This window comes from Syngnathoides biaculeatus, chromosome 16 (assembly GCF_019802595.1).
Source record: "Syngnathoides biaculeatus isolate LvHL_M chromosome 16, ASM1980259v1, whole genome shotgun sequence".
Lineage (NCBI taxonomy): Eukaryota > Metazoa > Chordata > Actinopteri > Syngnathiformes > Syngnathidae > Syngnathoides > Syngnathoides biaculeatus.
Genome location: NC_084655.1, coordinates 5,196,670 through 5,218,113, shown reverse-complemented (window position 1 = coordinate 5,218,113; position 21,444 = coordinate 5,196,670). Strand labels below are relative to the sequence as shown.

The 21,444-nt window shown below is 42.8% G+C and overlaps 1 protein-coding gene across 5 annotated transcripts in view; it reads right to left on the bottom strand.

Annotated features, from left to right (window-relative positions):
* si:dkeyp-72e1.9 (syntaxin-binding protein 4) overlaps nt 1-21,444 on the bottom strand; it is an 84,435-nt gene that overhangs the window by 59,788 nt on the left and 3,203 nt on the right. For 2 of the 5 annotated variants that reach the window (XM_061846366.1, XM_061846370.1), the window contains exons 1-3: nt 18,874-19,159; nt 18,182-18,255; nt 5,098-5,193 (exon numbers count right to left, since the gene is read on the bottom strand). In XM_061846366.1, coding sequence (XP_061702350.1) covers nt 5,098-5,193; nt 18,182-18,255; nt 18,874-18,947 — 244 coding nt within the window. In that variant the 5' untranslated portion in view covers nt 18,948-19,159. Of the gene's footprint in view, nt 1-5,097; nt 5,194-18,181; nt 18,256-18,873; nt 19,160-19,197; nt 19,236-21,444 lie in introns of those variants that run through there. The other 3 variants (XM_061846371.1, XM_061846369.1, XM_061846367.1) reach the window with 3 other exon arrangements.

Here is a 21,444-nt window from a genome sequence, read left to right as displayed (position 1 = left end):
CAGTATCCCACTTCTTCTTCGCTAATCTCTTTCCTTGTATGACTCCCTGTATTTTGGCGTTCCACCACCAAGTCTCCTTCTCCCCTTTCCTACCAGATGACACACCAAGTACTCTCCTGCCTGTCTCTCTGATCACCTTGGCTGTCGTCGTCCAGTCTTCCGGGAGCTTCGGTTGTCCATCGAGAGCCTGTCTCACCTCTTTCCGGAAGGCTGCACAACATTCTTCCTTTTTCAGCTTCCACCACATGGTTCTCTGCTCTACCTTTGTCTTCTTAATCTTCCTACCCACCACCAGAATCATCCTACATACTACCATCCTATGCTGTCGAGCTACACTCTCCCCTACCACTACTTTACAGTCAGTAACCTCCTTCAGATTACATCGTCTGCACAAAATATAATCTACCTGCGTGGTTCTACCTCCGCTCTTGTAGGTCACTATATGTTCCTCCCTCTTCTGGAAATAAGTGTTCACTACAGCCATCTCCATCCTTTTTGCAAAGTCCACCACCATCTGCCCTTCAAAGTTCCTTTCCTGGATGCCGTACTTACCCATCACTTCTTCATCGCCCCTGTTTCCTTTACCAATATGTCCATTACAATCTGCACCAATCACAACTCTCTCGCTGTCTGGGATGCTCAGAACTACTTCATCTAGTTCCTTACAGAATTTCTCTTTCAACTCTAGGTCACATCCTACCTGTGGTGCATAGCCGCTAACCACATTATACATAACACCCTCAATTTCAAATTTTAGTCTCATCACTCGATCTGATACTCTTTTCACCTCCAAGACATTCTTAGCCAGCTCTTCCTTTAAAATAACCCCTACTCCATTTCTCTTCCCATCTACTCCGTGGTAGAATAATTTAAACCCTGCTCCCAAACTTCTAGCCTTACTACCTTTCCACCTGCTCTCTTGGATGCACAGAATATCAACCTTTCTCCTAATCATCATGTCAACCAACTCCTGTGCTTTTCCTGTCATAGTCCCAACATTCAAAGTCCCTACACTCAGTTGTAGGCTCTGTGCATTCCTCTTTTTCTTCTGACGCTGGATCCGGTTTCCTCCTCTTCTTTGTCTTCGACCCACAGTAGCTGAATTTCCACTGACGCCCTGCAGGTTAGCAGTGCCGGGGGCGGGCGTTGTTAACCCGGGCCACGACCGATCCGGTATGGGATTCTTTAGATGAACGCTCATATTTGTTTGGCACAGTTTTTACGCCGGATGCCCTTCCTGACGCAACCCTCTGCATTTATCCGGGCTTGGGACCGGCCTACAGATTGCACTGGTTTGTGCCCCCATAGGGCTGCATTATATATATATATATATAATATATATATATATACACACAATTCGCGATAAGTGTAAGAGTCCAATAACGAAGTACCACTCACGTTTAGATTGACAGGATCATTCCTTCCACTCACACCCTTCCAGATTCACTTTCATTGCCCACGTGAGTAGTGAAGTTCCCGAGCAGAATGAGGACGAACCCAGTATTAGAAATCTCTTTCACCCCCTTCAAGGACTCCAAAAAGTGTCAGTACACTAAGCTCCTGTTTGGTAAATTGGCACAAACAACACTCAGGGCTCGTCCCACCACCTGAAAGCGTATTGAAACCCAACATGGGGCACAGTTTGTGTGACCACACCTGCTTGGCCCATCTCATCTTGGGCAGTTCTAGAGAGATTTCAACTCATCTTAAGAAGACTGGTACCAGAGCCAATACTGTGTTGAGGCAAGCTGGACTATAGCTAAACCTCTTACCAGACCAGAAACCAGAACAAATGGAGACCAGCCAGGTCCACTCACTCCTCAGGGGCCAAGACACTGCCTTCAGGTCAGGTGACAAAGCTCTTTACAGCCAGGCTTGAGTTGAACTGAAAATAGGCATTAAAAATGTAAAGAATGACTAGAGGAGAATAGAGTCCCATTTTGCCAGGAAAATACCTCCAGAGGTGTAGCAAGGTCTACAGTGCCTCAAAAACTTCAGAGGATGTGATGTGAGATGAAGAGACACAAGTGAGTCTTTGGCAGAGGAGCTCAACAGCTTCTTTGCTTGCTTTGAACAACCCCAGGGACACTCAGCTACTCCAGGCCTCCCCTCACCACCACCAGGCTCCAATAACTCTCCACTTACTCTCCATTCACTGAGTACGATTTTTGTGTGTGGAGAGAGTCAGCACATTCAGGTTCCTAGAAGTCTTGATCTCTGAGGACGTCTCCTGGATAGACAAAATCTCAGCGGTCATGAAGAAGGTTCAACGGTGTCTCCACTTCCTGAGAGTCCTCAGGAAAAACAACCTACACACAAAGTTGCGGCTGACCTTCTACCGTTCATCCATCGAGAGCCTGCTGATGTATTGTCTCCATCTGGTATGGGAGCTGCACTGAGGCAGACAGAGCAAGCCTTCAGAAGACAATCAAAGATCAATGGTCTTAGGCTGCCCTCTTCCCTCTGTGGCAACCATTTACTCCTCTCGGTGCCTTAGCAGAGCTCGTAACATTATTGACACTATTTTCAGAGCTCCTCCCTCTTGAAGGTGGTACAGATGCACAAAAACAAGGACCAATACACCAAGGAGAGTTTTTTTCCGAGAGCCATCCACTCTCATTTTTCCTCTAGTTGCGCAATTAATGTGAAGGCACGCAGATTTCAACATCTTGTGCAGTAAATTTAATTTTACACGTCTACTTTTATTTTTTCAACTTGTTTTTTTCTCATTTTTTTCTTTAATTTTTACCTTGATTTTTATATATCCACTGATAAGAAGTTCTCTTATGTCGTTGTACAGTGATCTTCTTCTTCTTTACCTTTCGGCTTGTCCCGATTAGGGGTTACCACAGCGTGTCATTTTTTCCATCTAAGCCTATCTCGTGCATCTTCCTCTCTAACACCCACAGTCTTCATGTCCTCCCTCACCACATCCATCAACTTTTTCTTTGGTCTTCCTCTCGCTCTTTTGCCTGGCAACTCTATCCTCAGCACCCTTCTACCAATATACTCACCCTCACACCTCTGGACATGTCCAAACCATTGAAGTCTGCTCTCTCTAACGTTGTCTCCAAAACATCCAACTTTGGCTGTCCCTCTACTGAGCTCATTTCTAATCATATCCAACCTGCTCACTTCGACCAAGAACCTCAATATCTTAATTTCTTCTGCCTCATGTTCTGCTTCCTGTTGTTTCTTCAGTGCCACCGTCTCTAATCAGTACATCATGGCCGGCCTCACCAATGTTATATAGACTTTGCCCTTCATCCAAGCAGAGACTCTCCTGTCACATAGAATACCAGACACCTTCAGCCAACTGTTCCACCCCACTTGGACCCGTTTCTTCACTTCCTTACCACACTCTCCATTGCTCTGTATTGTTGACCCCAAGTATTTGAAGTTGTCCACCCTCGCTATCTAACGAGTGAGCTCCGGCGATCTGTTCTCCCTGGAGCTTCACTCTTCCCCCACCGCCCCTCTCATTCATGCATATATACTCTGTTTTACTTCGGCTAATCTTCAATCCTCTCTTTTCCAGTGTGTGCCTCCATCTTTCTAATTGTTCCTCCACTTGCTCCCTGTTTTCACTGCAGATCACAATATCATCTGTGAACATCATGGTCCAAGGGGAATCCGGTCTAACCTCATCTGTCAGCCTATCTATTACTACCTCAAACAGGGCGGATCCCTGATGCAGTCCCACCTCCACCCTAAATTCTTCTGACACATCTATGGCACATCTCACCACTGTTCTGCTACCCTCATACATGTCCTGTAGTATTCTAACATATTTCTCCGCCACACTGGGCTTGCGCATGCAGTACCACAGTTCCTCTCTTGGTACTCTGTCATAGGCTTTCTCTAGGTCTAAAAAGACACAATGTAGCTCCTTCTGACCTTCTCTTTACTTTTCCACGAGCATCCTCAAGGCAAATAATGCATCTGTGATTCTCTTTCTAGGCATGAAACCAGACTCTTGCTCGCATATACTTACATCTGACCTGAGTCTAGCCTCCACTACTCTTTTCCAATAATTAATTGTGAGGCTCATCATCTTTATTCCTTTGTAGTTTCCACAGTTCTAAACATCGCCTTTGTTCTTAAAAATGGGAACTAATACACTTTTCCTCCATTCTTCTGGCATCTTCTCTCCCGCTAGTATTCTATTGAATAAGTTGGTCAAAAACTCCACAACCCCCTCTCCAAATTGCTTCCATACCTTCACTGGTATGTCATCAGGACCATCTGTCTTTCCATTTTTCATCTTGTTCAGTGCCTTTCAAACTTCCCCTTTATTAATCATTGCCACTTCCTGGTCATTCACCCTTGTCTCTTCCACTCTTCCTTCTCTTCCATTTTATTCATTCATTAACTTCTCGTATTAAAGTATTCTTTCCATCTACTTAGCACACTACTGGCATCAGTCAACACATTTCCATCGCTATCCTAATCACCTTTCCTTGCTGCACTTCCTTCCCATCTCTATCCCTCTGTCTGGCCGACGAGTCGAGATCCTTTCTTCCTTCCTTTGTATCCAATTTGGTGTAAATATTATTTGCCTCTTGTTTAGCCTTCGCCACCTCACCTTTGCCCTACGATGCATCTCAATGTATTCCTTTCACCTCTCCTCAGTTCTCTCCGTGTCCAACTTCTTCTTCACTAGTCTCTTTCCTTGAATGATTTCCTGTATTTTGGGGTTCACCCACCAAGTTTCCTTCTCCCCTTTCCTACCAGAAGACACCCTAAGTACTCTCCTGCCTGCCTCTCTGAAAACCTTAGCAGTAGTATTCCAGTCTTCTGGTAGGTCTTCCTGTCTTCCTGTCTGTCTAGAGTCTGTCTCACCTCTTTCCGAAAAGCCACACAACATTCTTCCTTTCTCGACTTTGTACAGCGATAAAATGACAGATAAATGGGATTCATGCAAAATAACAGGAGACCTCAATTACAAACCTTAAACTGTATAAAACCTGTGCATCTGCAAATCAATTTGTACTCAAAATGTTAAAGCAGGGGTAGTAACCTTGTTATACAAGTCTAAAAAAGTAAACCTCATAAATGAAATGATAATAAATAAATACACTATAAACTTATGCTTACCATCACTTGAAGCAAGGCCACCAGGTAAAATCCTTTTAACATAAACGCCAAACTCTTCTCCAGTTAGCTCCTTCACTCCACCAATCACTTTAATTCCTAAAGGGAAGAGATACAGACACATTTAAATGTGCTTCATTTAGCATGATGGCCTCACAGTTCTGAGGACTGGGGTTGAAATCCCGGCCTCGCCTGTGTGGAGTATGCATTTTCTCCCCGTGCTTGCGTGGGTTTTCTCCAGGCACTCCGGTTTCCTCCCTCATCCCAAAAACATGCAACATTCATCGGAGACTCTAAATTGTCCCTAGTTGTGATTGTGAATGCGACTGTGGTCCTTCTCTAGGTGCCCTGCTATTGGCTGGCAACCAATTCATGGTGTACCCCGCCTCTTGCCCCATCATAGCTGGGATTGGCTCCAACACTCCTGTGATCCTTTTGAGGATAAGCAGCTCAGAAAATGGATATATGGATGTTGGCTTGTTCACTGATTCAAGTTACCAACAATCAACAGTATGGAACTGGCACATTTTCCTCGCAGGGGTTTTCTCCTAGTAACCTGGTTTCCTCCAACATCCCAGATACATGCATGGTAGGTTAATTGAAGATTCTAAATTGTCTGTAGGTATGAATGTGAATGTGAGTGCGAATGGTTGTTCGTTTATATCTACCTATCCATTTTCTTAGCCGCTTATCCTCACAAGGGTCGCGGGAATGGTGAGCCTATCACAATTGTCAATGGACAGGAGGCAAGGTACACCCTGAACTGGTCCCCACCCAATTGCAGGGCAAACGGAGAGAGACAATAGTCACATTCATAATCACACCTAAGGGCAATTTAGAGTGTCCAATTAATGTTGCATGTTTTTGGGATGTGTGAGTCCCCGGAAAAACCCACACAGGCACGGGGAGAACATGCAAACTCCACACAGGCGGGACAGGAATTTGAATCACGGTCCTCAGAACTGTGCGGCCAACGCTCTAAAGCTGGACCACCATGGCTCCATAATAATCCAACCACATTTCTAAATAGGCAATGTGGGATAAAACGACGACATGCACCCAGGTGGAGATATGAACCAATGATACTCCAGTTGCAGCACATAAACCTACCCTATGCACCTCCCAAAAAACGTTTCCTGCTGTCTGAGTCAACAACAGGTCAGACATGAGGTAAGGTTTGGTCACGTCTGTGAATGTCAATGTTCCGTTTCAAGTTACAATTCATGGCCTCTTAACTCAACGACATGTTGACTTTCCCCACTTCCATGAAATTATTAATTGGCTGGCCATCAGTTCAGGGTGTACTCCACCTCTCGGCAAGAGTCCGCTGGAATAGGCTGCAGAGCAGCCACAACCCTGGTGAGGATAAGCAGTATGGTAAATCTTATAGAGCACAGGTGTCAAACTCAAGGGCAGGGGGCCAGATCCAGCCCGCCGCATGATTTTATGTGGCCCACGGAGGGAAATCATGTGTATCAACTTCCATGATTTTTGTTAAAATCTGACCTAAAATTTCAAATTGTTATGTCATAAATGATAACGTTGCACTATTACAAGCATTTTTGTGTAATCAAACAACAATAGTTGGAAAACCCATTACCCCTGATTTCTGATTCCAAAAGTAGTTCATAAATTTCATGAGTAAATATGATGAGGCGGTTAAAGATTATTATCGTTTCACAGTCATAATGGCACTCTGAGGGAAACCCTAAGTAAAATGTGGCCCAAAACAAAAATGAGTTTGATACACCTGTTACAGAGGATACATTTTACAATCTATCTGCTTTGACCATTTTCGTATTGTGTTTCAGATTCACAACTAAATTTAATATTTTGAACTAAAATTTGTTATATTTATCAATAATTTCATGGACATCTTTTGACATCAAACTAAAATAATTTACTGTGAGTCTACAGCAAGAATGAAGGAACAGACCTCACTGCTCTGGTATTTATGGAGGTGAATTGGTACAAATATGCAGTACCATGTTTATACACTGAGCGCTTAGTGTCTGGACACATTCTTGTTAGCAAATAAAGCTGTTTACATTACAAAGGTCATACATTACTACCAGTTAGTGTTCCATAGTAGTTGACTACTGTACCTGGGTGGAACAATAAGTGTATTGAAGTGCACTCTTTTGATCAATTTATGACGCTCTAAGTTTGGTATATGGTATCTCAGTTATCGTACACCTTGAGTGAGCACTCCACCGACTTGTTATTAAATGTCGAACAAGTGATCTGCCAAAAAATTCTTTATTGTACCACCCCCCTCGACAACATGCTTCGAGTAATTGGCAACTTGGAAAAATGACCATATAACAACTGCAATAACCACACCCAGAAACTTGAGCAGAGCTTGCTTTGACTCTGTCCAGGAAAAACATTCACTTTTTTTTTTTAACCAACACTTAAAACTTACAGAACATTGTCTTATAGTATTTTGTACAACTACAATATATACTATACTGTAAAAACTGGATATATTGTACTTTCCAATCCTACGACTCGCTGCCTAAGCCTCAGGGCCAAAAGCTCGTGAATGTAAATTGCTTTATTAAGAATAAGAAACACCAGATGGAGTTTTGAATATTGTCTCCTGGGAATAAGGGGAAGGTCATTTGTTGACATCCACTATTTTATTGGTATTCTCTACACTGAAGATGAATGGGAGGGTCATGAGAGTCAACACAGCTCAGCCTGTGATTTTGCATTTTTTTTTCCCTTAGAAGCAGTCACGGTCTTTGAGTTTATTTTCAAACTTAAATTTGTCTTAGTCTCATACGATGGATGCCATGAAGGTCAACATTCTTCAAGTTATCTTTATTCCATTAATGATTACCCCAACACACAAACATACACACACACCTACACACACACACACACACACACTCACACCCACGCGCACGCACACACACACACACACACAAACACACACACACACACACACATTAAAGCATTCCCTATCCTTGAATGTGTCTTACTTAATCTGTACATCAAAGTTTGTTTAGCCTAAATCTGCTATTAGTTGGAAACCACAGAATAAATTGAAACATGAATTGGGTCTGAAGCAAAAAGGGTGCATGTTAATTATTGGCTCTTGTAAGAATGGGGTTACAACCATCCTCGTCTTAGTCCTCCACCCTTTCTCACCCATGTCTAAGGAAAACAGTTCCGTGATTTTGTGTTCAGCCTTGAAGCATTCTTCTAACCAACATCTGACAATAAGAATACAGTGTTGCCGTTAATTGCCGGGGTTACATTCCTTACACCCTCATGAATAACAAAATGCCACAAATAATGGATGTAGTATTAATACATACTGGTTACACTGTCAGAATGCATGCCAGCATGAGTTTTAGCATGTATGTAATGGACTACTGCCCTATTCTGTGTTGGGTCTTGCAGGCAGTCAGGCTGGGCCGGGTCTTCAGGAATCTAGCCTCTTACTCCACACAAACTGTACATTTTTACAAACACACTGTACATATTTTGCTCATTGGGGACACACACATCTCATTCAGGGTCCCCTGAGGGCTGGCATGAAGCGTGAAGCGGCAAACGTTAGGCCGGATCCTGGAATATCTGTGCTGGTCCCTGGTCTGGTACCCTTGCGGTTTGGAAATGGGTGGCGTCCCCCTGGCTGGCTTCCCCATTGGATGGGCTTGCTGTCTTGGCCTCCCCTTGCCCACCCCTCTTCAATATGCTGGTACACCAAATCCGGAGACCAGTTGACCAAAATGCATGTGCTATTGTGTTCATTTATCAATAAATTCCATAGAAATGCTCCCGGCTTGAATTATTTATGATGAGACAATAAACAACAACACGGGGAGGATTACGAACTCGCTAACTTTTCTGTTCAACTGCATTTTAATCAAAATAATTTAACAAAAAAAATAAGCAGAGGAAGTATTTCAAACTCACTGTTGCACAGCAAAACTGTTCCAGCACAAAAGCAGGCATAAGCATTTCACGGAAACGATCGTTCCGTTACCGTGTCGTTACCCAGCCTGAGAAAACATGGAACCGAAAGTCTCAGGTCTCAGGGCTTACTTTTAATAAAATTTGCCCATGTGCGGAATGTAAAACAAGTTCTCAACGAAATACAACAATCTGTATAAAACGAACCTACATGAACCCCTTTATTTTTAATGATTAAAACGCCCAGCTTTGTCAGTGTGGTTTACAAACAGCACCGGTTTCCGCTTCTGCGCTACACATGCGCAAGGTCGAGTTATTCATATCCGGGTCACTCAAATGCTAGTCAAACATGTCGGTTGCTAAGCATAAAAGACAAAATGCTCATGCCTGCTAAGGCTTTATTCTGAAGTACATGTAAAAACCCTTATCCTCACAAAGGTCGTGGGAGTGCTGGAGCCCATTCCAGCGAACTTCAGGCAGGAGGAAAAGTATACCCTGAACTGGTTTCCAGCCCCTCACGAGTCATATAAAAACAAACGTCCTTTCACACTCACAATAACACCTACAGGCATTTTGGAGTCGCCAATGATTGCATGTTGGGATTTAGGATGTGGCAGGAAACTGGAGTTCACAGAGAAAACCCACACAGGCACAGGGAGAAAATGCAAACTCCACACAGGCGGGTCCAGGGTTTGAACCCCGGTCCTCAGAACAGAAACGTTCCACTGATCTTCTTAAGTGCCCTCACTATGTGATGGAGTCTCATGAAAAGATGACGTGGAGGCTCCGTAAAACACAGTGGTGTAGTTGAACAAGATGCTCTCTGTGGTCACTCTGTAGAACAACCACATGATGGGGGTCAGGGCTCTGGCTGTTCTCAGCTTGTGCAGGAAGTAGAGGTACTGGTGAGCTTTCTGTCTGTCTCTTAGTCTCAATAAGACCCACCACGGTTGTGTTGTGACATCAATGGAAGAAGTGTAGACTAAATTCCCGACATAGCAAGTGTCAAAAAAAAGAACATATCATCCTAAAAGGTGACAATATTAAGTCATATTTTATGTATTGTTGCTGTCATGTGAAATCCCCCACGTCCAAAATGACTTTTTAGGGGAAAAACCAAACTGGAGACACAACATTGTGTGGACAAAGGAATGTACAGTGGAACCTTGGAATTCGAACGTCTCATTAGTTGTACATATCTGTTTTCGACCAAAAAAATCTGCGTAAAAAAAGCCTTCGTTTTTTTGTGTCCGAACACCTGTCAATATCAAAACCCATGTTCACTGGATAGTGGACTCGAGCGAAGCAATTACAAATTCACACAGGGCAGTGCTCATTTGGCGTCAAGCAGTCACTCGCAGCATGCTGGTGCGTGCTATGTGAGCACACACTTTTTGTGCTTCTCAGGATTGTTGTTTTTTGTTATTTTTTCCAGTATTTTCTTTGGCATGGGCACAAAAGAAAGACACCGGTGCGACCAACAGTGAAGGAAAAGGACAGTTGAGCAAACTATAGTGGATCTAAGTACGGAACTAACTGCAGTAAGCGTTTGCTACGACTCTGCTCCGAAGAATCGCATGGAAATATCAACTATTTTGAATATTCTGAAGAATAAAATATAAGTAAAGACAGCCAAAGGTGTGACTAGCCATCCAAAGGAGTGACCAGCATTACAACGCAAAGGCCACAGAAAATAGAAGAAATGTAAAAGCGACTGGAGAATTACGCAGTCATCATGGAGAGGTGAAATCGACACTTCTTCCAGCATTCATGCACATTCAGGACAATAAAGATGAATTTTTTTCTTCCTCTTAATGCTTTATCCATCCATTTTCTGAGCCACTTATCCTTACAAGGGTCACAGGAGTGCTAAAGCCTATCACAGCCTAACCCTAACCCTAATCCTAACCTGGGCAGGAGGCGAATCTGAAGAACCCACACTGGCTGAGGTCCCGCGTTTGGCGGTCACAGCTTCTGCGAAGGCTCCGCGTCAGGCTTTGCGGACGGGGGCGTCTCTGTTGAACCCAGCCGAGAATGTCTCACTCAGCCGCGTGCGCGCAGTAATGCGCCCCGGCTCGACGGTGTTCATCGAGTACTGTGGCGGCTATGAACATCCCCCTAAAAGCAGCACGGCTCGGCTCCATTATATGCCACCACAGCGCCGAAAATCAGCCACACCGGCTGAGGCACCGCGTTCGGCGGTAACAGCTTCTATGTAGGCTGCGCGTCGGGCTGCTGCGCGGACGGCAGTGAATCTGAAGAACCCAGCCAAGAATGCCTCACTCAGCCACATGCGCGCAGTAATGCACCCCGGCTCGACGGTGTTCATCGAGTACTGTGGCGGCTATGAGCATCCCCCAAAAAGCAGCACGGTTCGGCTCCATTATATGCCACCACGGCGCCAAAAATCAGCCACACTGGATGAGGCGCCGCGTTCGCCGGTCACAGCTTCTGCGAAAGCTGTGCGTCAGGCTTTGCGGATGGGGGCGGCTCTGAAGAACCCAGCCGAGAATGTCTCACTCAGCCGCGTGCGCGCAGTAAAGGGCCCCAGCTCAACTGTGTTGCTCATCGCCTAGTGTGAACAACCCCCTAAAGCAGCACGGATCGGCTCTTTCATAAGCCACACCGGTCGGCTGCAATGAGCCGCGATGGCTCATCTCCGCCGCGGAAGTGGATCGGATGGGGATGCGGTTTGGCCATGATGGCATATCATCTGAATATGGCTCGAAATAATAGTGTAATATTGCCCCAGTAACTTCACTAGGTTGTGTGGTGTTCTCCATTTCGAAAACAGCTTCCATGTCAGTAGGGGCGTGTTCGATGTGTAAATCAAAGTTCCCGGAGAAACCCACGCAGACACGGGGAGAACATGCAAACGCCTCATAGGTGGAGCCAGGATTGGAACCCCGGTGCTCAGAACTATAAGGCCAACCCTTTATAACTGCTCCACCGTGCTACACTTAATTATTGGTTTGATTTCCACCCAATACAAAATACTCATCTTCATCAAAAAACTCAGACAGTTTCATGACAGTTGTTGACAATGTTGGAAGAACAGCAAAATGTAAAAACAGAAGGAACCGCACAAAGAGGTTACAACTATAAATTAAAAATGAGGAACCCAGTTTAAGTGAACACTTTGTACTTTGGGTGAAATTCTTTGAATGAAAAGTTTGAACAAAATATTGTAAACTGCCTTAGAACTACACTAGAGTGGCCCCAACCTGTGTGTGTATACTGCAGTGCTATAGACGTGACGTACAGATACAAACAACAACACTCAGCTTTCTGCATTCTTAACCCAGCTAAGTTAAGTGGGTTAAGGCTTTACGACATGACCCACTTTGGCTCACAGGCAAACACACTAATACTGAGCAGGGATACCTCCTCTCTGGAGAAAATCCCTTTCTAAAGTAGTACTTACATTATTGGACATGTTCAACAGCTGACTTAAATACATACAGTACAATCCCTGCGCAGAAGGTAAAATGGAACTGATACTCTTGTTACTTCCCCTTGTCAAATTATTTTGTGAGCAGCCTTTTTTATATGACTGCAGTATGATAAAAAGTACAATGATTGGGCCTCATTTACAAATTGTTAAGAACAATTTGGTTCTATAATTGCGCATACATATACAGATCAATAATTGTAGTTCAGTAGTTAATTTGAAAAAGTGAAGCTTGCTTTTTGGAAGCACACAAAGTGAAATACTGTATTGCATAAAAAATTTCGAATGTATATGTTTGATGATTATAGCTTACCCTCTGAAAAGTACTCTCTCAGGTGTTTAATGAATCTAAATCAAAGGAGTATTGAAATAAATGTTTACTACAATAGTCAAATTTATTGAGATGTACGTGTATTAAAGGTTTGAAAATACAGTCCTACAGACCTGAGGCCTTACAGCATAATGTTAATTGTGCGGCCCACAGGCCGGATCCGGTCCGCAAACTGTTTTTTTCCGGCCTGCGAGATGGTTTTTGGAAAGTAAAAAATGGTGGCATGGACATAAAAATGAGCTGCTTATCCTCACAAGGGTCACAGGAGTGCTGGAGTCAATCCCAGCTGTCATCGGGCAGGAGGCAGAGTACACCCTGAACTGGTTGCCAGCCAATTGTAGGGCACATAGAGAAAAAAACAGATGCATACACAAATACACCTACAGGCAAATCAGAGTCTCCACTGAATGCATGTTTTTGGGATGTGAGAGGAAACCGGAGAAAAGAAAAACCCCACACAGGTACAGGAAGAACATGCAAACTCCACACAAGCGTGGCCAGGATTTGAACCCTGGTCCTCAGAAGCTTGAGGGCAACACTCCAACCAATTGCTCAATTGTGCATGAAATCGTCTTCAATTTCTTTTCCTTTTGGCTTGTCCCGCTATTGGTTACCACGTGTCATCTTTTTCCATCTAAGCCTATCCCTTGCATCTTCCTCTCTAAAACCAACTGCCCTCATGTCTTCCCTCACAACATCCATCAATCTTCTTTTTGGTCTTCCTCTCGCTCTTTTGCGTGGCAGCTCCATCCTCAGCACCCTTCTACCAATATACTCACTCTCTCGACTCTGGACATGTCCAAACCATCGAAGTCTGCTCTCTCGAACCTTGTCTCCAAAACATCCAACTTTGGTTGTCCCTCTAATGATCTTATTTCTAATCCTATCCAACCTGCTCACTCCTAGAGAGAACCTAAACATCTTCATTTTTGCCAACCTCCAGTTCTGTTTCCTGTTGCCTCTTCAGTGCCACAGTCTCTAATCCATGGCTGGCCTCAACACTGTTTTATGAACTTTGCCATTCATTCTAGCAAAGACTCTTCTGTCACATAACACACCAGGCACCTTCCACCAGCTGTTCCAACCTGCTTGGACCAGTTTCTTTACTTCCTTCCCACACTCACCATTGTTCTGGATTCTTGACCAAGTATTTGAAGTCGTCCACCCTCGCTATCTCTTCTCCCTGGAGCCTTGCTCTTCCCCCTCCACCCCTCATTCACGCACATATACTCTTTTATTTTGGCTAAACTTCATTTCACTCCTTTCCAGTGCATGCTTCCATTTTTCTAATTGTTCCTCCAAATGATCCCTGCTTTCACTGTATATCACAATGTCATCTGCAAACAACATGGTCCAAGGGGATTCCAGTCTAATCTCATCTGTCAGCCTATCCATTACCATAGCAAACAGGAATGGGCTCAGAGCTGATCCCTGAAGCAGACACACCTCCACCTTAAATTCTTCTGTCATACTTACAGCACACTTAACCACGGTTCTACTGCCCTCACACGTTCCGTACTATTCTAACATATTTCTCTGTCACACCAGACTTACGCATGCAGTACTATAGTTCTACTCTTGGTATTCTGTCATAGGCTTTCTTTAGATCCACAAAGAAGCTCCTTCTGACCCTTTAATGTGATGTCACATACTAAATAAAGCATAACTGGATTGGCAGGGTGTTGGGTTCTGACCTGAAGTCACCGTGCCTTCTTAACGAATGAATTTCACACAGAAAATTGTAGCTAGTTGTATTTCAGACAGCAAATTGTAGCCAGTTGAATCTATAAAATATACCATTTCAATTTTAAAGGGTGAATTTGTTAACACTGAAAAGTTAAACTGAAATACACCTCATGAAAATGTGATAACTTTGAAATAATGTGAATTTTACAACATGAAATTTTCAGTGGCATTTTTAATTCAAATCCTGGTGGCACATATTTACTTCCATATGACACACTCTCAGTCTACACAATGCAAAGCTTCAGTGAAGTCATCTCTCAGTCAATTGGGTGGATGAAACAAAACAATGTCTATGCCAACACTGAGACAGCTAACAATGTAAACAGTTTATACCACTTTTGCACTGATGGGTTTTAGTGTTTGTTTTGGTCTTCAAACCAACTTAAGTGCTGATTACCCCTAAAAATAAATAAAAAATCTTAACGTTGAGGTAAAACTTGACTTCACATCACAATGAATTGGGACAGAATTCCCATAGACGACTCACAAACACTATCCTAGTTCCTCTTCGGTGGGTAGGGAAAGGAATAAATGCCCACTTAAAAAAAAAAAAGAAAAGAAAATTAAAAATCATTCAAAGTTACTTTTTGCACCAAAATGTTGAATTTCAGTGCTTACCCTTCAAAATAAAAGGCTACAAGCTTAAAATAGAAACTCAAGTAAAAACGTACACCGAGTATAAACCATTTGACATGATGAAACAGTCCCAAATAACTATTATATTTAACTTTTAGCTTAGTCTATGCTGCGGGCTGCTAAGAAAATGGACATTCATAATTTTGACACCCTTTATTTAAACTATATTAAACTTTCGGCAAGCCCCTTAAAAGAATCCAAATCAAGAATTGTTTGGAACTAGAATCGAAATAAGCAACCAGAATCAGAATTTCTCAATTTCAAATTATGCCCAACCCTAGTGATCCACGACACAAATACATTTTAGCTGCATTGTGAAACTGGCTCGTTTTAGGGCATCTGTGTCATGCAGTGCACGAGCCCTCATCCCTGCGCATATAATGCAGGGCCAATGGCAAGTCCAGTGCTAATTAAATGATGACCAGTGGGCTGGATCTCAGCTGGTACGCTCCTCTGGCATTTAGCATCTTTAAAGTGTATGGAAGGTCCTCAATGCACCTTTTATCTAATATTATACAGTTTTTTTATGCAGAATTCAAATGTGACATCTGTTGTGAAGGAAACTTTTTATTTTTCGATTATCAGCAATAAATTATTGCACATTGCTGGATTCGCCAGAAAAAGACGGAAATGAGGCCAAAGGAGCTGAGTAAGAACGTGATGTCAGAACCAGTGACAACAATGGCAAGCATTGGAATACATTGTAAGAATGACGATGAATTTTTAGATTTTTTGAGCGATAAACACTATTCTGAAGGGTTCCACAAAGACGATGAAGAATACGAGCTTTATAAAGGCGTTAAAGGTTATCAATTTGAGCCAGTTAGACAGCATACACGTTCAAATGCAGATGAAATAGCTGGCCATGAAGAAAGTGCAGAGCACACAGGGAGCAGGATATGCCTTGTGTTGTAAACAAAGACTAGTACGCATTTGTGAAGTTCTTGTTTGGTTTAGTTAGTCATAAATTGATAAATAGTAAAGGCGTTGATATCCTGAATGTATATATGAAGTTTTCGGTCTTGTTTTAAAATTATGCAAACGCCGTGTATTTAGTAAATAGGTACACGACTACCCGGCCGTTCATTGTACAGTGCAATGGATCTGCCTGTGCTTGTATGAGAAACTATCTGCAGTACGATGTGTTTACCTGTAGTGATGTCAGGTCAGCCACGGGAAACTCGGTCAATGTTCGTGGACTTTAATTCATAAATTTTTTTTGGTAAAAACATCAAAAAGGTTATGCATTTTATGGTACAGTTGAACATATATTTTCATCTAGATAAGATAATCTGCAATAAAAATTAACCTTTAACCTGGCTCAGATTTGAGTGCTGCTGGCGGCTCCCTGCTTCTACTGGACGGAGCAGACCCCAGACAATTAGCCAAGCACCCAATACAATTAAACCATTTTCACATTATCCAAACAAACATTACTTCATTAAGATCCATACAGAGCAATCATTTCTCACTGTGCATGAAGCCACCATTTGCTAATACTGTATAACCAAATGACTCCTCACAAAAGGGAGCCCCCATAGTGATTCCATTGCATTATCACTTGTGATGGCAGGAGCTGACCGAGAAGCCACGGAAATACATTTGTCAAATGATCAGACGCTATCGCTGGTAACACTGTTGGCTAGCACTAATCTGTGCTCACACTGCAGTTATGCATAAGCTTAGACATGGCAGCACTTTGGCCACCGGGGTGAATTGGTTGTTTAGCTATGGAGCTTTGTTTGTAAGGGGGTGCATGACCTCGTAATTTTTTGGAGTCAAATCTCATGTGATGAAAAACGAAATCAGTCAACAAGTAGCTGGTGATATTTTTTTTTTGTGCAGTTCTATGGAACATACATTAAAACTAGGGCTGCGACAAACAATTAATTAAAAACAAAAATAATTATCCTTGAAAAATGCATTTTAATTGCTTTTTGTGTTCTATAGTGCAACATTTCAGTGCAGGATATCCTTGGCCACTGATTATACTGACACACGTCACAGCTTGGCTACCTAAATGGAGGAATTGGGTGAAACAGCATTGCTAAGACTGAAGTCAAGTCCAAAATACAATTACTGGCCTCAAGCCTTGGTTTTGTACAAATTGATCCAACTTTCTGTCCTGCAGAAAACTAGACAATACTGTTCTTAAAAAAAGTCCAGGGATTTAAAGATATGTATTCCTTTCTGTTTTAATTATTTGAGTCAATTGTCCACTAAAATCCCTTAAGACGCACTTTAAATTAAGGTCTGTTTCATTTTGGCCAGAGATTTAACAATATTCCTGTGTTAATTATTTGAGTCAGTCATCCAATAAAATCCTTTACAATTAAACCACTTTGCTTTTTATGATGAATTTTATCACACAATTAAAATGGGGTTAATTGAGATTTTAATAATTACAAAGTTGAATTAGATCTGCTCCAGCATAATGACCAAAAAAACAAACACAAATAAAACTCAGTGCACTTGCCACCGGGACAACCAGTGAACATTTGAACTATTTATACAAGGAAACATGGTGAGTATTTGAAGTGTTTTCAAATCGTGAGCCTCTTTATGTACGATGGTTCCCTTCCACTTTGATTGTGTGGACCCAAAATAATAAATAAATAAAAAATCCTGCTTAAGGCCTGTTTTTTTCCTCCTCCATGTAACTGATTCTCCCTTTGTTACCAAAGCTATGGATTCAGCGATAGAAGACAATTTATCAATTCAGGAGACAAATTTGAATCACCATATCTATTTCTGCAAAAGGCTCACCTTCCTCCTCACACTAAAAAAAGCCCACAAGTCAACTGCACACTAAATGGCACCATAAAGTAATGAAGTAAAAAATAAAAAAAAAAATTGCTAAGTCAAGTCACACGTAAACCTCTGGTGCGAGTCAAAAGTGTGTTTTTTTTTTGGGATAATGAATAATATATATTTTTCTGAAACAAATGTTACTCTTCTCTAACTTAACTCTCTTAAGGCCTAATGCCACTACTCACCCAAGCCATTTTCGCAATCCGTAAAGTCCATGGAATGAACAGTCCTGTCGACACCATATGGACCCATGAGTGTCCTGGTTCAAAATAAAAAAACAAAAAGGAGAAAAGAGTGCCTTTTAAGAATACATTTGCAATAACACTGTCAAACACATCTATCTTAATGTATCTGGTACCCTTGGGTCAATTTCTCTCCGAACTTTAATTTTGACTATTATTCCTATGCAGATGTCACGCAGTTATATTTAGCACTGTCCCCAGTTCAATTGAGGTGTTATGCCACATCTAAAGCAAATAACTGGATGAGCCAAGTTTTTATTCAACTGAAGCACAACAAAACTGCAACAATTGTTTTTAGCAATAAACAAAATTGGATTGATGTTAGCAAATACCTAGACTCACTATCTTTAAAAACCAAATACCAAGTCTGAATCCTTGGTGTTCTGATAGATTCTTTTAAGACTCATATCAAATCAGTCACAAAAACTGCCTTTTACCATCTGAAGAACATATCCCGAGTGAAGGCCTGCATAAGTCAAGCAGACCAGGAGAAGCATTAGGAAATTTTAATCTCCAGTAAATTTGACTATCAGAATCAGAATCCGCTTTTTTGGCCAAGTGTGTAACAAAACATAAGTAACTTTTCCCTGACAGTCGGTGCCGCCCTGTTACGACATTCAGAACAAAGAACAAACCAAGAACAACAAAGAACTGTCACGAGCAAGCAACATGGGTAAGACCCAAAGGCAGGACTCCGCAGCAGGGACATGATTTTCGAGGGTAGTTTAGTTCAGGCAGTTGTCAAAGCACAAAAAACACGTGGCAAAAAGGCAAGGTCCAAAAATCTTGAAACGAGGCACAAAAATTCCAAGGTAAAAACTTGCAACATGAACAAAAGCAAGACTTGACTACAGTGGCACAGAAACAATGAGTGAGTAATACTACCAAACCGCTTGCATATTCACACACAATGATGCGGTTTCAAACACAACAAACTGGCAACTGACAATGGAACTCACAAGGCTTATATGGTTTGGCCTCATTAGCATCAATGAGATACAGGTGAGGAGCTGCTGCAAGAGGCAGCTGCGCACAGGGTAGTGGCCTGGCTATGCCCCTGACGAGGACACGGAAGTGCTGGAGCCTATCCCAGCAGCCATCAGGCAGGAGGCGGGCTACACCCTGAACTGGTTGCCAGCCAATCGAGCACATAGAAACGAACAACCATTCACACTCACAATCACACCTAAGGGCGATTTAGAGTCTCCAATTAATGCATGTTTTGGGGATGTGGGAGAAAACCGGAGTGCCTGGAGAAAACCAACACAGGCACTGGGAGAACATGCAAACTCCATACAGGCATGTTCAGGATTGAATCCGGGACCTCAGAACTGTGAGGCCAATGCTTTCCAGCTGAACCACCAAAAGACCGGATGTAGTGATATTGGAATACATGCTGTGTAGTTTTGCCACTGTCTGCTTGTGACACTGGAAGATTTCATGTCAGTAGTCTGATATAGTTAAATAGTGAAAGACCATATTTGTCTTGTGGTCTGAACCAGCCACTCTCTTAAAGTGAGACTGGCATCCCTATAAACATTCTAAAATAGATATTGTAATGAAAAATACATATAACAATAATCACTTCAATGTCTATACGACAAAAAAAAAAGTCAGCGGAGCGCGCGTCATCCATGCACAAAGTTGCGCAATTGAGTGTGCCTCGACATCCAAGTGGTCGCCATATTAGTCGCGTCCTCTGTCCTTGATGTCATCGTCACTTCTGACGTTGAAAACGCACAGTGCCTGCTACTATGGAAGCCACAACATAGATATTCGCATTTTTCCGACGCCCCTTCTGTCACCGAAGCTCTTTTCGAAAAGGACAACACCACACAACAGAGTGAAGTTACCGGGGCAATATTAAACTATTGTTTGGAGCCCTCAGGGCAATATTACACTATTGTTTCAAGCCATATTCAGATGATATCCATTCACAGCCAAACCGCATCCCGTCCGATCCACTAACGCGGCGGAGATGAGCCATCGCGGCTCATCGCAGCCGGCTGGTGTGGCTTATGACAGAGCCGAGCGGTGCTACTTTAGTCACAGTCGAGCCGGGGCGCGTTATGCGCGCACGCGACTGAGTAACGCATTCTCGGCTGGGTTCTTCAGAGCCACCCCTGTCACAAAGCCCGACGCGCACCCTTAGCAGAAGCTGTGCCCTCCGGACGCAGCACCTCAGCCGGTGAGGTTGAGTTTTGGTGCCTGTGGTGGCATATAAGGAGGAGGTGGAGCCTAGCTATGTTGCTTTTAAGGTTATGTTCAAAGTCGCCGCAGTACACGATGAACACTACCGAGACATTGTTGACTGGGCGACGCGCACATCAAAACATTTCATACGCGGATCTTTTGTTACGTTATGAGAGAGACCGATTACGTGGTCCGCCCCAAACTATTATTTTTTTTTTGTAGCTGTATGTGCACATCAACACATTTCATACACGGATCTTTTGCTATGTTATGAGAGAGACCAATTACGTGGTCCGCCCCAAACTTTTTTTTTTTTTTTTGGAGCTGTATACACACCTACCAGTTATTTGGAACTCACGAAGCTCTCGTCCTCTGCACCCGTGCAATCCATTTTTCACAACGAACAGGGTCTCTTTCAAACTTATGAAGGGTAATTCCATTCTCCCGAGTGTTCAAGCAATGTCCAGCGATGCAATGAGCCGGCATTTTGGCTCACACAAAGGAACAACGAGCGACCTTCCCGGAGGTAAAACTAATGGAAACAAACGAGTCCACTAGGGGGCGCCTCTGTCCTGTACGTCACTTCCTGCTTCTTCTCAGAGAGGATTTTCATGGCGGGAGTTACAAAAAGCTGTATACGTCAAAATCATGTTTTGTGGTGGAAAAAACACATGGAACCATATTGGCTGTGGGTTTTTCATTAATAATATACCAAAAATCATCCGTTTGACGACACTTGACCTTTAAAGGTCAGAGGACAAAGAGTTATCACATTTTCTTGATAACTCTATAACCACTTTACAAACCACCACTGTCATTTGATTCTATAGTGAATACTGTATACAGCAGTTAAACCGATAAATAAGATGCAAAAATGCACTTTCGGCTTTTTGCATCTAGTGCCTTCCAGTCTTCGGCTCTCTACGGTGCTGTGAAGTTATACAAGCCAAACATCCTGTTCATTTGCCATTGTGTCCTATTGTTCCATGCTGTTGTTCCCACTGTTGTACATA